The 17,762-nt window shown below is 38.3% G+C and overlaps 1 protein-coding gene across 1 annotated transcript; it reads left to right on the forward strand.

The window, feature by feature from the left end:
- The first annotated feature begins 7,427 nt into the window (after positions 1-7,427).
- Positions 7,428-15,347, forward strand: LOC127635796 (microtubule-associated tumor suppressor candidate 2 homolog). Its single transcript, XM_052116019.1, has 9 exons — positions 7,428-7,747; positions 9,650-9,716; positions 9,826-10,040; positions 10,928-11,033; positions 11,124-11,197; positions 11,349-11,447; positions 12,352-12,471; positions 14,587-14,684; positions 14,955-15,347. The coding sequence occupies exons 1-9, from the start codon at positions 7,520-7,522 to the stop codon at positions 15,301-15,303; spliced, it is 1,356 nt and encodes a 451-aa protein (XP_051971979.1). The 5' UTR covers positions 7,428-7,519; the 3' UTR covers positions 15,304-15,347.
- Positions 15,348-17,762: the final 2,415 nt, after the last annotated feature.

Raw genomic sequence — 17,762 nt, forward strand, 5'->3', positions numbered from 1 at the left:
CTTTACCTGCTCCAGAGAATGGTCTTGAACCTGCAACTAAAGCTAAAGTAGAGAGGAGTGTCTTTTGAAAGAGCTATTATATAAAAGTACCTGTATGTGAAATCCATTATGCCACAGTGAAGAGATGCTGTGTTTTGAGGGTTTTTCACATGGCCAGTAATTCATATTTTATTGCAGCATTTGGTCTTATCGAGCTGGGCTGCGGTTATTGATTAAGTGCTGGAGTGGGACGAGGGACTGGTCTGGGTTCAGTTGTGAGGTAAATTAGCAGTTAGATGAATCTTAGAGTTCCACAGGCGATGAATAATTTGGTCAGACAGAAGCAACGAAGGTAAAAGCAAGATAAGATTGCTCCATGACTACACAGTTTGATTTAAGCATTATCAGTGAATCAGAGAACAATATTCAGCTTCTAGACAGTGTTTGGAACACTATTACATTTTGGAACAAAAAAAGAATGCAGTCCAACTCCACATCCAGATATTCTTACAGGCAAACTTCTATTAAGCATCTATTTTGTAGTTTTGAAATATGAGTGTCTGTACATGTTGTATGGTTTCAGGAGTTGGAGGTGTGTTCACAGCTCTTTTTGGATTATTTTCAGGTCCCAACAGTGTAAATGATGAGCTGCCATTCCACAGAGTCATCAAATCTCCCCCTGGGGATGGACCCAGAGCACCATGCCGTGGCACCCCTCAACCCCCCAACACTCCTGCACCCACACGCCGCTCACTGCTACCCCCTCCGCGAAGCTCCCCAGTGGGTAAGTGGACCAATTCACCATGTTTTTTTAAGTCACCCTTATGAGGCAGTTTAGCAGAGATGGACTTTTGATATTATGGACATGGACTTCAACTAGAATGCACAAAATTAGCATGATATTCAATTAACATACACTATAACAGGTATGTACTACAGCAAAAATGTGCTTCAACAAGTATCAACTTCAACTAAAATGCACTAACTAGTTTCCTCTACAACTAGTATGCACTATTAGAAGTATGCACTTCAGTTTGTATGCACTAAACTAGTATGGTCTTCAACTGACATGCACTATACCAAATATCCTTTTACTAATATGCACTTCAACAAGAGTGTACTTCAATAAGTACGAATCTCAATTAATATGCAGTAAAACAAGTTTGCACCACAGACTATGTTTAGTCAAGACTGAAATGTGGACTTTGCTTCAGGAAGAAACACCCTTTCTATCTCAGAGCTTAGGAAGTAGGTCACCCAGACTCTTTAATTTTAACACAGCACAGGGACATGGGCCTTTCTACACTTGTGTGAAGTACACATGCACACACTAGCATACTGCACACTACATGCACAAATCACTACGATCACTAGTCAATTTATGCTCCAATGCTGCTATTGTCATCTCATTTCAATTTGACCAAATTATTAACTAGAGTGGACAAAACCATAGTTCCCCGTCTGTCGCTCACTTCAACGTTGTGTCGAATTACGCGACACTAGGGGTCTTTCTTGAGAGCCTCGCGTACCTCTGAACTTGACAAAAGGCCAATGAAAATTTGGCAGACAGAATTTGCATGTACCTCTCCCGGACATACGGTTATAAAAGGAGGGAATCATGCATCTGTCCATGCAAATTTTTTATTCGGAGCCGAGCGGTTGTGTGATCAGTGAGCTGCAGTCACTTACAGTTCCACTCATCTCTGTAGAGTGTATGCTGTTGGATCTACGGTGCATATCAGCGGCTTTCTCCTTCTCTGCTTAGCAGTGCAGCTTTGCCCCTGGGCACTTCGACAGCGCTTCTAAAAGAGAATATTTTCCTAAAAGAGTTTAATTTATCTAAAAGAGCAATACACAGCGGCGTTGAATGTCCTTTTCAGGACGCATCTTTGAAGATGCCCTTCCGCCCCTGTGTAGTTCCTAGATGCGGTCGATTTCTCTCCGCTCCTGACGGTCACAGTCATTGCCTCGTGTGTCTGAGTAGTGATCACACCGAAGCAGCATTTGTGGATGGATCGTGTTCTCACTGCGAGAACCTCACCATGGCAACGTTGTGGTTGCGGCTTTATTTCTTAAAGGGGAACGCCACTTCAGCTTCCCCCCACGTTGCTTCTTCTTCCCACGGGATTGAGAATGATCCAGCTGGCGATGGAGGCGATTTGGGGATGGCAGCGGGCTCTGTTTTGCTGGGTAGATCCTCATAAACCACCCGCCCCCCGGCGCGTTTGTTGAAGAACGAGACGTTGTGTCCCCCCGGCCACGATGCTGAACCGATTTTGGCACTGTTATGGCCAAAACCTTATTCTCGTCTCCTCAGTGCAAAACCTGAATGGACAGACGCATGATTCCCTCCTTTTATACCCGTATGTCTGGGGGAGGGACAAGCAAATTCTGTCTGCCTATTCCTTCTAATTGGTCTTTTCTCAAGTTCAGAGGTACGCGAGGCTCGTTTCCTCCATCAGGGAACGGAGGTTACAACAGTAACGTAGACGATCGCTCCGGTTGAAATTAATGGAACTGTCAACATGTCACATTGCATCATGACTTCAGTTGATGAACTCCTCATTTGTATTTTTGTTGCACTGCACTGCACAGCATTTCAAATTATTTAATTCTTAAACATCACGTGTGTGAAGTGATGGCTTTTAATTTTTTTTTTCAATTTATAACTTGATAATTATAGTGATAATGGGGCTAGGAAAATTCCCGGATTCTACCTCTTATTCCTCCTCCTCTATCCTAACCTGTCCTTCTCTCTCTTGTTGTATTGTTATCAGTTCTGTCCTATTTTCATTGTTGCATTTGCTGATCCTCCCAGAGTCTATAACTCTATCCCTGCTGCTTCCCTTTGTGCCACCAAGTAAAATCCCCCTTGCCCTGGAGGTGTTGAAGTGCTGCCAAGTCTTCTGGCCCATCATGGAGTACCGATTTAGAGTTAGATTCTTAGCGTCCAGATAGTGAGCACTGATAACATTCATGAGCGTTCAAAGACCCTGCCGTTTTCACTGTCTGTGCACCCAACATTTTGCTCTCATAGCTTTTATGGTACAGGGAGTGTGGTTGCCTTGATTATGACACAGTCAATGAAGGAAGTCATTGTATACTCTATGCACCATTACAATTAGAATGCCCAAAGAATACAAATGTTGTCAATTTAAAATGCTTTTATTAACCAAGCCACAGCCTAGCCACAATGAAGTGTCCAAACTGCATTTGAAATCTGATTTAAATAATGTAATATACTGTATAAATCAATGTTAAAAATAAATTGTATATTTAATATAAATACAGAGGTGACATGCAATGTACTTAAAAGTTCCTCAGCTGACATCCATTCTTCAAATATTCCAAGTATACTTGGAAAGACAGAAATCCTGTTGTAGCTTGATTATAACTGTGCATATAAATGTACTGGATGTGTGGGGCCTTAGGTGCTGCCTCAGCAGGGGGTGGGGAAGAAGTGGGGTCCAAGGGAGGAGGCATCCATTGGGATTCTAGGGGGGTGTCTACTGTATGGCTGTCTGCTACATGTTGAGATGAGCTGGCAGTAATTAGGTGTCCTGGGAACCCTGTTGCAGTGTGCTGTGTTCATGTGGTGTGTGCTTTGTTTGGTGAAAGTAAGCAAATATCAGTGACCCCAAAAACATTCGTGCCCCTCTCTGTTGAGCGATGGTGGTTTGAAATCCCCTGTATGCCATCAGTACCTTCAGTCATTTCACTTAATTCCATGGGTTTGTTTAATTTATATCTGTTTGGCTGTTTTCACATAGAGCATCTTCCTATTAAGTGGTACATTTTTTAATTTTCTGTAGGAAATGACATATGAGTGTCATGGTGCCATGGTGTTGCCAGAGCATTGCTTTGTGTTTGAAAAGGTGTCTGAGTATTTTTTTGCATATTGTTATGCAGTATCTAAGATGGTTGCTGGGGTGTGTGTATATATATATATATATATATATATATATATATATATATATATATATATATATATATATATATTATACACCGATCAGCCACAACATTAAAACCACCTGCCTAATATCATGCAGGTCCTACTCTTGCCACCAGAACAGCTCTGACCCAAGGTGAAAACCACAAGTTTGATTGCTTAGGAATGTAATAGCAAACATCTCCTAACAAGCCTCAAAATGTGAGGTATCATTAATGCCTTAAGATGAATCATAATGCCAAGCACCACTAATAATTACATATTTCATTTTAAAATTTCACATTATCGTTGTCGTATATGTATTTGTATAATTTCTATAAAATACACTCTACTCCTTTCCATTGTCCTGAAAATGTGCTGACCACAGATCTTGGAACATGGTGATGAACATGGATTTATGAATACATTTTATGTCTAATGCATGTTCTGGTCTACGAATGCTTGCACTCTCTCAGAATGTCATATCGGCCTGTTTGGCAAACGGACCCTGGCAGCTGCACTATTTTGTGGTTTACAGTCTCATATTGGAATCGATCCTCGGACCGCTGAGACCATATTATGACTCCATGCAAGCGGAGAGATAGAGGGAGAGATGGGGGGGTGGGGGTGGTGGTTACAGTTGTGTATGCATTCATGGATTTGCAGTCATTTACACGTGTGTATGTCTCTCTCTCTGTGTGTGTGTGTGGGGGGTGGGAGGGGGGGGTTTGGGTGGTTTACGAGGACATTTTTTTAGGTTACAAACTGGTAATTACAAGGGTTTTATGCAATAAATGTGGTTTATGAGGACATTTCTAGTGTCATACTAAACTATGTTTTTTTAAATGTATAAATGCAGAAACTTTTTTTGTGAGGGTTAGTGTTTGGGTTAGGGGATAGAATCTATAGTTCGTACAGTATAAAAATTATTATGTCTATGGAGAGTCCTCATTAGGATAGCCGCACCAACATGTTGTGTGTGTGTGTGTGTGTGTGGGTGGGTGCGTGTGTGTGTGTGTATGCCCTTTGCAAATACCTTTTAACTCAGGTTACATCTTAAAGGGATAGTTCATCAAAAAATAAAGCTTCTCACCTTACTGTATGTTGTTCTAAACCCTTATGAAAAAAAACATGAGGGTAAGTAAACGATGACAGAATTTTCATTTTTGGGTGAGCTATACCTTTTAGCCGAGCCATTAACTGCCATTAACTGATTTTCTGATGTCTTTTTTTTATCTATAGCTGCTCGTACGGAATTTCAGAGTTCTGACGGCACTCGTTCATCTCTCTCCTCCCCAAAGAGACTGGCTGTGGTCTCTCCTAAACCACAGTCTCCAGGTAACAAACCAAGACAAAGATCAAGCCAAGATATTTCTTTCATTTAAGAGCTCCCTCCTGCTGCTGCAAGTGTACAGTGTTGCCATTATAGGATGTAACACTCTCTCACACTCACATCTCCACTGTAACCCTACACACACACACACACACACACACACATGTTTGTGTTACTATTACAATGAGGACCTTACATTGACTTCTGTTGTTTTTTATAGTTACTGACAGTATGTGACTGTAGCGACACTTTTCCAAAATTATATTAAGTGGCTCCTGCATTTCCATGGTGAAATGTCCATTGTGTTGTGCTAAAAGCGACTTAGATTTTCCCCCAAACAGATGAGGTTTTTAAGGTTAATGCTCTATGGAGTTTTAAATCAACAAAACCAACCTCCCTACCCTAGATCTTAAACCTAAACCTAACCGATAGTGTCATAAAAATCTAAAGTGAGATGAAAAACAGAAGTGTAGAAGCAACCACTTCATAGTGTGGTGCTTCTATGGCACTTTCAGCTCATACAGGCCCAGACTGGCCATCTGGAGTGGCGAGGAAATCATTGGCCTGTAGCCTGGCTACTGATTTGGCCTGCTGCCCTGGTTGTTTTTATTTATTTATTTACTAATTCAATATTATTTAAAATTATTTCCACCCAAGTACATTTTTAATTTGGCATTCGATAATGAGTAATAGAGTAATAATCTGGACCACCCCTAAAATGGGTCATGTCATTGACAGTTAAGTTAAATTATAAAGTTTACCATCTTTAACTTAATGCTGTTGATCAGAATGTATGAAGCAACTGCCTGCTGAAATAACAAAAAATAACTGCCTAATTAACTGAAATGAGAGAGAGCGTTTTACCTGTCAGTCAGACACGCATGGAAGTTGAATTCATTACTAGCAACAATAGGCACGTTTTCCTAAGAATTATCATTGACGGTAGAAAGAAAAAGAAAGAAACTAAACTGTAATATTTTATTTGAAATTAGAATCAGATAAATGCTCACGTCAGATAGAATACAAATTAAGAATAATGAATAAATAAAATCATTCATGTTTCTTTTTGAAATATTCTTATGGTTGTGTTTGACACTATGTTTGATCAATGTAAAAGTTCAATTAGGCCCTATAATGCCAGCAAATGTTTGCAACATGGAGTGATATTTACAACAAATAAATGAATCCTTCCTTTAGTACTACTATTTACTATTCAGTGAACAAAAGTTAGTCAAGGAGTCATTAAGAAAGTGCATGATAATATATCATCTAGGGTAATCTATCCATGGAGGAATTGTTTGATTGCTTTTCATTAAATGTATTGGTAGCAGTTGAAATAAGATTTGTATCCATTAACATTACACAACAAATTAATATGCAAAATTAATACATTTACAGCATTTGTAATCTTGGTTTATATTTAACTCGACACATACTAATACATTTTGATATAAAAAATTTATAATGTAACATCATTAAGAACTAACATGAACTAACAATGATCAATATGTATACATTAATGTGGTGAGCAGGGCGGAGCCGAGCGGCATCTGGTCAGAGTGAGTCAATCGCCACTTTTCTTCCCGGCCTCGCCTTTAAGTGCTTTTTGTACTTTCAAAGTTTTGGTCACCTTTTATTTGCATTGCATTGTGTTCTGCAGAAGAAAGTAAGTGAGTGAGTAAATGATGAGAGAATTTTCATGTTTGAGTGTACTATCCCTTTAAGATACACACCTTGATATTGTATTGTTTTATTAATACCGAATCCTTTCATTTTAATGCTAGTTTTTTTGGACAATATCTTTACAGTATGTAGCACTTCCAAGAGGGCTTCTCTGGTCTTGGTGTGACTAATCTATAAGTCTTTTTAATGCATGTATTGTGAACTGCAAGTGGATTTCATAGAAATTCTTCCATTATTTTATTTGAACTTAAGATTTGTCATGCTGTCTTTTGCCACTGTGTATTAAGTATGGTTGTAAATTTCCATTCATATATTTCATTTTAAAATGACATGGAGACAATCTAGTTTGTGAATATAGTTACTTTCCTTTACCTATAGAATATTCAGAAATTATGGTAAAGCTTTATGTAAATTGTTTCATGGTTGCCAAGCATGCAAGACTCCCTGGGGTGTTCTTGCAAAAGAGAGGACATTACGTACATATGGCCAAACTGAGGTGAATTTTTAAAACGTATTTTTTATTACTCTCTCAAACGTTTGTCTTTTCAGTCCTTCAGAGGCAGCAGAGAGCAACAGCGGCGGTCCGAGCATTAAGCATGCAGATTTTACCTCGTACTGGCTCTCCGGGCCTAGAGAAGAGGAAAGAAGATGAGCAAAAGAAAGAGAAAGAGCAAGAGGAGGCAGAAATACATGAGGAGCTGCAGCTTTTGCAGGGCCGCAGTGAAAAGCAGAGCAGACAACTACAGGCTCTACAGACAGAACTGAAGAAAACCAGCATGGGTCTGGAGGTCTTTGTGATCTGCACTCAACACTTCTGCCTCAAGGTACTTTATTTCAGACCTCCATGAGCAAAAAATGTCATCTTTTTGGTTGAACTGACAGAAACAGTTATTAGAAACTTGGAAAGCTAATTCTTTCTGTTTTTAAATCAGCTTAAGATGGTTTGTTGGTCTTGGCTTGTCTGGCTGTTCTGGTTTGCTAATTTTAAGAGGGGTTTGAGCTCTTGTCAGCCAGTCAGGCTGGGTGACCAGCTAAATCCAGTTAGCCATCTAAGGCCATCTTTACACACACACACACACACACACACACACACACACACACACACACACACACACACACACACACACACACACACACACACACAAGGACAGTCCTGCATGATTTTAAGCTGTAATTACAGCTTGGAAACAGTCATTTGTATTTTGTGAATGCATATATTGTTTCTCTATAACTTGTAGCTTATCTAAAAAATCATATTGTATTAACTTGGTTATTTGTTGTTTAGCAGATGTATTCTATTCAACAGGATTTTCAGGGACATCCTCCCTTGCACAACCCCTGAGAAAAAGTGACATGCTCAAGGGCACAATGATGTTATAGTCGTCACACGTCTGTTTGTGTTGCCATGCCAAAGCCTTATCCACTAGGCAACCACTTGTGTTTACTGATATACTGCCTTGAACTGATACATCCACTCAATCTCACACACATTCAGTCTCACACAACTCCAAAACAATAGATCAAATCAGAGTCTTGATCCATATTCCTCTGTAAATAGACCTATTTGGACTGCGAGAGATTAGGTAACTGTGTGCAAGAGCAAACTATTTGGATGGTTTGCACACAGACCGACAGCACTCATATTATTGTGTGTGTCTCCTTAAGATAAATGGCATATGTTGTTGTGTTCCACATATAATTCCCTTTGGTCAGCTAACTTTTTAAGAAGTGTAGTGTCCTCTGATGTCTATTAGAGAAAATATGGTAAGTTATCATATCTAAGAAGGTGTTCACTCTCCATTTGCTCATTGTTGGCACTGGAATTTTAGTATCTGCATATTTTAATTCACAGATACACAACTTTGAGTAATCAGGGGAAATAAAACACAATGACTTCAAATATAAAAAAATATAACATAAAAAAAGGTTTAAAGCACACACATTGAAACTTAGTGTTACTTGTAATGTATTTGTATTCCTCTCTTTTTGTATTTTTTGTATTTTTTTATTGCATTAAGATGTTTGTTTTGTTTTGTTTTGTTTTTTGTACACATTCACACATACAAGTAATATTAAATGGTGTACGCAACAGGTAGTGTACATTAGGCAGTGGTTGCTGAAAAACTAGTATAATAAAAGGACTGCAAAAGCAAGTATTTGTTTGTGGGAGGATGGTAGTAAATTAATTAATGAGATTAATGAATTATGGGTTAGTCCAATATAAAACATTGTAATTCTTGAATGTTTCCTGAGCGTTTGTGTGCGTGCGTGTGTGTGTGCATGCGTGTGTGTGTGTGTGGGGGGGTGGGGTTTGGATGGTTTGGAGTATTTTCAAACTGGTAATTACAAGAGTATTATGCTATAAATGAGGTTTATGAGGACATTTCTAATGTCCCCATAATTCATATCGCAAAGTATATGAACAATTTTATTTTTATTTTTTCCAGAAAAAACGTTTTTTGTGAGGGTTAGGGATAGGGGGATAGAATCTATAGTTTGTACAGTATAAAAATAATTATGTCTATGGAGAGTTCTCATAAGGATAAACATATGTTTTTATGAAGGTTCAAGCTGGTTTATGATGGTTAGCATCCAAAATACAACATATGCTGGTGACCAACAATGCTGCTCATTTTATTTACCAGCAATGCTGCTCTTGTGTGAAATATATGTGTTGAAATCCCAGTTGTATAGTATAAAAGCAGATGTGTTATTTTCTGTTTAAGAGTGAAAATGCTGAAGAAAAGAAGAGAGAATTGTCCCAGGAACTCAGCAGGATTCAGCATGAAGTGGGTGAGTTGAGTGAGGTTAATGTTTGTCCAGACTCCATAAGACACGAAGACAAAAACGCAAAACACGGATTATATTGGCTAAACTCATCCTATCTGCCCTCATTGGCCAGCCTTTAATGCAGCTTGCTGGGAGCGTCTGCAGAAGGAGAATAGAGAGCTGGAAGAGTGCTTTGAGAGTGAGCTTAGAGAGTTGCAGGTCCAGCAGGAGTCTGAGCTTGCTACCTTAGAGGAGAACCTGAGATTGCGCCATGCTTCAGACAGTGACCATCTCAGAGCAGAGCACCAATCAGAGGTGGAGGAGCTCCGAACCCAGCACCAGGAACAGGTAAAATCATCTACCTGACGATCATGAAAGCTTGCTGTAGGTTTACAACCTGTAGATTAAAAGGTTTTTCTAAACTGGTGGGTCTCAACACAAAAATGCATTGCAGGTCTGTTTTTATATGTTCGTACACTATTTTGATGCAAATTCTTAAATCAAACAATCAAATAGAAAGTTCCCCTCTGGCTAAACAGCATAAATATAATGCCAATATTATAATGGCAATATAAATGATATATATATATATATATATATATATATATATATATATATATATATATATATATGCTAAACAAAAAGAAGTACAAACAATATTCAGGCTCAGATGAGCAAGATAAACAACAGGAGTTGCAATGTGCAATTACTTGACAGTTTGTGTGTTGACCAAGGCAGGCTGAATGTAAGTATACACAGTAGATAAGTACATAATGTGCATGAATGTGTATAACTGTGCAATGTGTAATCAATTCTGAGGAGGGACAGCAGTCACAGTCAGCATGATGTGGGCGATATTTTAAATAATAGTCCTATATTATAGTTTTGTTGTGGGGAAAAAGAAGGTAGATGCCAACACGGTCAGGTTGCGTGACATGACCTGAGCCTCGTAAACCATGACCAAACTGTGCAAGGTAAAAGAAAAATGATATGTATGTTTTGTTTGGTACAGTTTTGTGTTGCCACTTGGTGTCTGATCTTAAAATCTTGGTTTCTAAAATAAAACCAGTTGAAAACCACTGGATTAAAATGCTTTCAGCATTTTGTCATCAATGTGAAATAGGAATAATTGACTGTTTGAAGAAAGAAGCTACACGTATATTCATCTTTGTATTTTAATTAACTGCGTTGCTTCATATTACACAGTATATCTAAATTGTTTGTTTTTTGTGTAGGTTGAGGAGTTGAGTGCCAACCATGAGGCCGCCTTGGAGGACCTGAAGACCATGCACAACATCACCATGGCAACGCTGCAGGAGGAGCATGCCAGGACAATGAGAGGTTAGTGTCCAGTTTATAAAACCACTACTAAGCACTAGAGGAAAATGTCAAGCATAACTTTCACATTCATTTTACTTTCATTTCATTCAGATTTAAGAAAAGCTCACGAGCAGCAGAAAGCAAGTCTAGAAGAGGACTTTGAGAGTCTTCGCCTCTCCCTTCAGGTAATTTAGGATAGTAGTTTTGATTTACTTGTACTTTTTTGTGGTTTTTGAAGGAAAAATGTATCTGACTATATAAGTAAATGAGATTTATTAAGATGTTTTGCCCGCTCAGTTGTCTTGCTTTCTCTGTTAACAGTACTGTTTCTTTCAGGACCAGGTGGACACTCTGACGTTCCAGAAAGGAACTCTGAAAGACAAAGCCAAGCGTTTTGAAGAGGCCTTGAGGAAGAGCACTGATGAACAGATTGTAGTATGCCTCTTCAAGACACAAATACTTAAGCAATATCACACGAGCAAGAGTGTGATATGGCTGAGTGCCGTAGGCTTATATACAACACTTGAGTACGGTCACAAAAAACACATTTGTGAGAGAGAGAGAGAGAAAAAAAGAGAGAGCATGTGTGATTACCTGAGTTTGTAGTGACCCTCAAACAGAGATACTGTAGTGTGTTAGTCAGCTTTATGAAGACAAAGTAATTTTGGTCAAATGCATCCTATATTCTCTGTGGAAAAAAAGCCACCCGAGCGGGGGTATTCCTTCCTATTTCACAGTAGCTGGGGTACAAGAGACATTCACTATAGAAACCGCAATCTCCTCTGCCATTTTGAACAGTATTTCCTCTCCAATGTGGAAAATCTGGTAAGCGTTAAGTGCCTTTATTTTTCAGTCTGTTGTGTCTCTCAGCTTTGATGAGCCTTAATGCTGAAGTTGTTAGTTTAAAGCTGTATAAAGCTCTTTCCCAGCTATAGTAGTATAGTTGTAATCCAAGCTATCATGGAGTGCAGATGAATAAAAACACTGACTGACTAATGCTGACTCAATGCACATCACCTCAACTGGCTCATATTACACACAAACATTTTCTTTTGTCGCCACCTGCTGGCTAAAATCTGCGATGCCACAAAAATAAATGTAAAGAGGCACATCTAACTCTCTATACAGCGGCACTGCTATTACAGTTTAGTTCAGAACACCACAAACACAAGCGGAGTGATACAAACAGTGAAGTATCCGTGTGCTGATGTTCTGAGACATCAGCACTCTTCAAACTTCTCTCGTCCAATCTGATTTCGAGGACCGAAACTAACTGTTGTATATTTACATATAAAATAGCAACACACGTTAAATGAAAGTGTTGCATATGTATTTGTAGGATGCCCTTGCTCCATACCAGCATATCGAGGAGGACCTGAAGAGTCTAAAAGAAGTTCTGGAGATGAAGAACCGGCAAATTCATGACCAGGAGAAGAAGATCTGTGAGCTGGAGAAAGTGGTAAGCTCTAAAACAAAAATGTGTGCAGGATAATACCCTGCCTCTTCCATATCTGTGCAGAGCCACATTTTCATCTTTATTGTAGCTGTGTTTAATTAACCCTTGTATTCTCTTAGCTTTACCTTAAAGGTATAGGGGTAAATTTTGACCCGACACACTAAAAAATTTGATTGTAGCAAAATTATGATTTTTTTAAAAACAAATTTTATATCACTTTCTTCAATTATTTAAAACTCTAAATTTGTGCAGTTTGTTTGGGGGGTTGTGGTATTTATTTACCTCAAAATGTGTAATCAACACTACTAATTTGCATATAAAATAATGATTTTTTTTATGTTAAATTCACATCAGCGAAGATCTACGTTTCTCAATTATATTTTTGGAGATTATGCAATGTGTAAGACAAAAAAAATAAATAAGTGAAATTACAATATATAACCAGCAGGTGACTGCAGAGATACATTCATGTCTGGTTGTTTTTTTTAGGTCTTATCACAAGTTATGCATTTGAATATATATTTAGACATGATCAAAGACTTTAAAGATATTTAAATATAAGTATTTTTGTAAGTTTAGCTTTTTTTTAGGTATTTTGAAGAGTCAGTTTTTGCAGTGATGCCCCATAAATGATTACATACCATGGTACTGTAAAGACTAGAACAGAATTGAACAGAAATGAACAGGAGTGAATAGTGAACATAGTACTAGAATAACATTTTGTAATGGCAGACTTGGCATTTTTGAAGGCATCACAATTCTGAACATTCAATGAACTGAATAGCAATAAAGAGCAACAAAAAATTAATTATAAAAAGAAAAACAACAAAAAACAAGAACAGTACAAAACAGTGAGAATGATACTAAGTATCAAGATAGTCTTTTTTCATGAATCCATGCACATCTGGTAGAAGGTCATGAAAAAAGTGTGATCCTTGCAAAAAACATCTTTGCAGTTTGTGCATATAATGCTGCCTTTCACATCCTTTTTATGGGGGACACACCTGACACCTTTTCCTTTTGTGAGGCGGAGCTGCTGTGGAGGGGCCAGCAGCTTTGTCATCTTCTGAAGAAGATATATATATCAGCCTTTGATCTGTGTTAGTGTGACGAGGCAGGAAAGGAATAAGGATCTAAAGGCAGCTTTATTAAACTGAAAAACAAACAAGTAAACTCTGAGCAAAAGGAAAAACACAGGGAACCTGGCACAGCACATAGACAAAAACATTAATACAAAGAACTGACCCAGGAAACAGGGAAACCAAGGGCTTAAATACACAAGGGAACAAACAAGGAACACCTGGGGAAACAATCAGGGAATGAGATATAATCAGGGAGAACCAATCAAGGAATAAAACTACAAAGGACTACAAAACTAACAGGAAACAGGAACTAAACAAGAATTTCAACATCAAAGTACAAAAACAAAAGACAACAGGGAGTGTGTGTGTGTGTGTGTGTGTGTGTGTGGGTGGGTGTTCCGCAATGTGGATGTGTTATAGTACCACCCTTTTATTTCTGTGTGTTCTGCATTGTGGTGGATATATTGATTTTATTTGAACAATATAAAAAACAACTCTTTCCCATTCATTTCCAATGTGGGGTATATTATTTTTTTCACACCAACAGAATCCTGCCCAGTTTTTGTGTGTATATAGATCTCATGAAATCTCATGCCACTGAGATGAAGGGACCCATGTTTTTTTTTTTTTTATCAAAAGTTCAAAAGGGGTCATTTTTTACCCCAATAACATACAAGGGTTAAGTAATTTATCACCTCTTCTATAAACTTAAGAGTAATTATATGTATATGTTGTGCATACTTTATATTGTATTCTGTTGTCTGTTTTATTGTGATCCTACATTATTTATGATTTGGACATAGCATCAATTTACATTTTTAAAACTCCTTTCTCCTTTCAGCTTCTTTTGATGTTTTATTATTTATCATTCAAATATTGGTCCAGCTTCCATTTTAAACCCTTTTATTTTTTTACTCCTTTATGCTTTCTCATTGTTTTGTCCTTACATAAAAGCCATTTCAGTCCCTTGTTGTCCAGGCGAAGTTTGTATAAGAATTTAATGTAGAGATCTGTGTTCACGTGATCCTTTGAGCAGGCCCAAAAGAACCTGTACCTAGAGGAGCGAGTCCAGGTGCTTCAACAGCAGAATGAAGACCTTATGGCCCGCATTGACCGACATCTTGCAGTGTCCAGGTAATACCCATCAACATACTAAATAATGAAATCAAATATCTGTATTTTTTTGTATGTTAGCCATGAATATTCCTGGATTAAAGTGATTTAAGGTCATATTTAGTCTTATGTAGAGAGACTTTTGACTATTAGCATAAGATCTGGTCCATGTTGCAGCTTGAGTTTGGCCAAGAACCACCCAATTAGATTGGAAGAGATCATCTTATCAACATATAAACTAACCACAGTTCTTTTTTTTTAATTCTTTCAGTTTTCATCCTGTCTTTACAGGCAACTATCTGAAGAGAACGCTAACCTTCAGGACTATGTGGAGAAGGAGACGAACGAGAAGAAGCGTTTAAGCTGCAACAACGATGAGCTGATGTGGCTTCTCCAGACGAGTCCTCACCTGTCGCCCTCCTCCTCCCCAATTCACAGAGCCTTCTCCTCAGGCCCTGACATCCCCCCGTATCCTTACTCTCCAGGTACTGGTACCCCCACACACTCTTGTTCCCCTGGCCCCTGTACCCCCAGTCACAGGGTGGTGTCTGCAGGACCAGGGATGCCCAATCTCAGACAGTCACCAGCAGCACGGTCATCCCCCGCTCGAATCCCAAACGCAAACACTTTACCCAGATGAACCGCCCTGTTGAGTCTCTGTTGCTTCATCCAGCTCTCCTCTTGTTTTCTGTCACTTTTAATCTTTCCTTTACTCCATTGTCGAGTACATTGCTTCGTTTTGATGTGTTGTCAATGATTTTCTTTGAAAAGAAGAGAGACCAGCGCAATGTTAAACCTGTCAGATTTAATTTATTCAGACTTTGATTATGCTAACTGCCAGATGGAGAGTTAATGACCTTGCTGATCGCTGTCACTTCCATTTTGACTTCATAATGCAAAAAAATATGTTATTCGCCTCTGGGGATCGGACATTGTGAAGTTAAACTTGTAGCATTGCATCATAACGAAAGAGCTCGATGCTCAACTTTAGATATTTTGCCGAAAATGCTTGGCCAAGATCTAGGCAGGGCCATATTTGTGTGTTTGCCAGTAACTCGCCATTGGATTTGACTGTATACAGTAACTCTACGACGTGCTGTTGGACTCCAACACAAGTGTCTGTAGGTTCTCCTGAATGGTATACAAGAATTTTCGACAACAAAAAGCACTTTAGGTTTCTGTCCTTCCTTATTCCTACAGATTAATGCACCAGCATTTTTTTGGTCAGGTTTCGTTTTATATGAAATACATTTTCTGATCTCCCGGTATTCCTGCTGTTTTATATATATATTTATTTATTTATTTTTTTTTTTTTTTAATCTGCAATCAACAACAAATCATCTTTATGGCACTTTTCAAATTGTTTCTCTGTGGGCAAAATCTTAAACTTATCAAACTCAAATTTAGACGCCATTCCAATCACTATATTTCCTCCTTCACTTAAAGAAAATTGTCAGTCAGACAAGAACAGCGACAACATTACCTGACTAAAAACAGCCAAAGAACGAGCCAAACATTCTGCCAATGGATGAGCAGAACGTATAGTAAATGTTAATGGATGAACTAAACATACAGGCAACAGATGGGTTAATGCACAACCCCCCAATTTCATGTTTTGCCCCGTCTGGGGTTAGGACGCAACATGACAGGTAGCACTCGAAAACAAATGTTTTTAGAAACAATTATCCTTTTTATTTATCTTAAATGTGAATTCAAACATCAGGAGCTGACCAGGCCGTATTAATCAACAAAAGCATAAACACTCTTGACCTCTTTCAAATCCTAAGTCAAAAGAAAAGGAAATACAACCAACATACCTAACTCCCTAACCCTAAACAAAGGCAAAAGATTTCCAATAAACAAAATGGCATCAGACTCCCTATTTTCTCAGTCTCCAATATTTACAAAGTATTTACAATGTTCTAAGTGTCTAGGTTGAGGTTTTAATCTTAAATCAATGTCAATAAACAAGCAAGGATCAAATACACCAATCACAATTCTCAAACAGCTTCACAAAACACTTTCTAAACTCTCAAACAATTTCTCTCTCTGAACCCAAGAGGTAGTGATGATGTGGCTTTTAAAGGGCTCCTGGACCCGGCTGCACCAATCAAGAAGTGGCATCAATTAGGCCTCGGGAGCCAATCAGACGCCGTTCCTAGGACAAACACACATAGGTATTCCAAAACAACACAGAAACTGAACAGAAAACTATAGTGTGGTAACAAGCATTCACTCATAAATACTACATAATAACCAAATGCTAATTAAAAAAAAATGCTAATTGGATGCTTGGAGTCTGTCTAATTTCAATTGGTAGAATGTTCTAGATCTTTGGGGTATATTGGCTAAAAGTTGCCTCACGTGATCCCTCATGTTTTACATCCAGTATCAATCTTTCAAAATGTCAGCAATTATGTAAGCATTACATCGCTGCCACTGTTTGGCATCCACTGACTGCGCCCAGCTACGAATTCAGGGGCTGCTCAGAATTGTTTCACACCACCCTGAGAACCACTCATATGGTTTTCTGTTAAATTCGAAATAGAAAATAGAAAATAAAATAGAGATAAAACATATAGAATCTCCTGTATGGTTTACTTTCCCAGTCCGGCTAGCAAGCTAACGTTAGTAAACAATTAGTTTAGCAGTTTTCTTGACACTTCAGCTGCTACATAACTACCTAGAAAACAGAGATTTGTAAAATATATTAAGTGACAAAGTCTTTGGGTAATGTTCAATAACGCTTATTTTATTTCCATTCTTTATCACTGTTAGAGAGAGTGTAAAGTTAAAACTCAGGCTAGCTAGCTAATGTTAGCTTACTAAATCGATAGTTACTATGTAGCTGTCTGGTGTGTGACCCGCTTTACTCTGATCTGACAAAGGGATGTGTTGTCACCCAGTGAATGACTAATGACATCAAATGTACCAGCTGCAGGAAATGTTGTAAATTGTTGTAATGTTTAGTAGTATTTATCATAATGTTTGTTTTGCTACTTGATGTGCATGTGATCATTTAGTCTTCCATTCTTAATGTGGAAACTAGGATAGTTGTCAAGTTAGCGTAGATACTCTGACTCCTGGGAATGATAGTGA

Source organism: Xyrauchen texanus, chromosome 43 (genome assembly GCF_025860055.1).
Source record: "Xyrauchen texanus isolate HMW12.3.18 chromosome 43, RBS_HiC_50CHRs, whole genome shotgun sequence".
NCBI lineage: Eukaryota > Metazoa > Chordata > Actinopteri > Cypriniformes > Catostomidae > Xyrauchen > Xyrauchen texanus.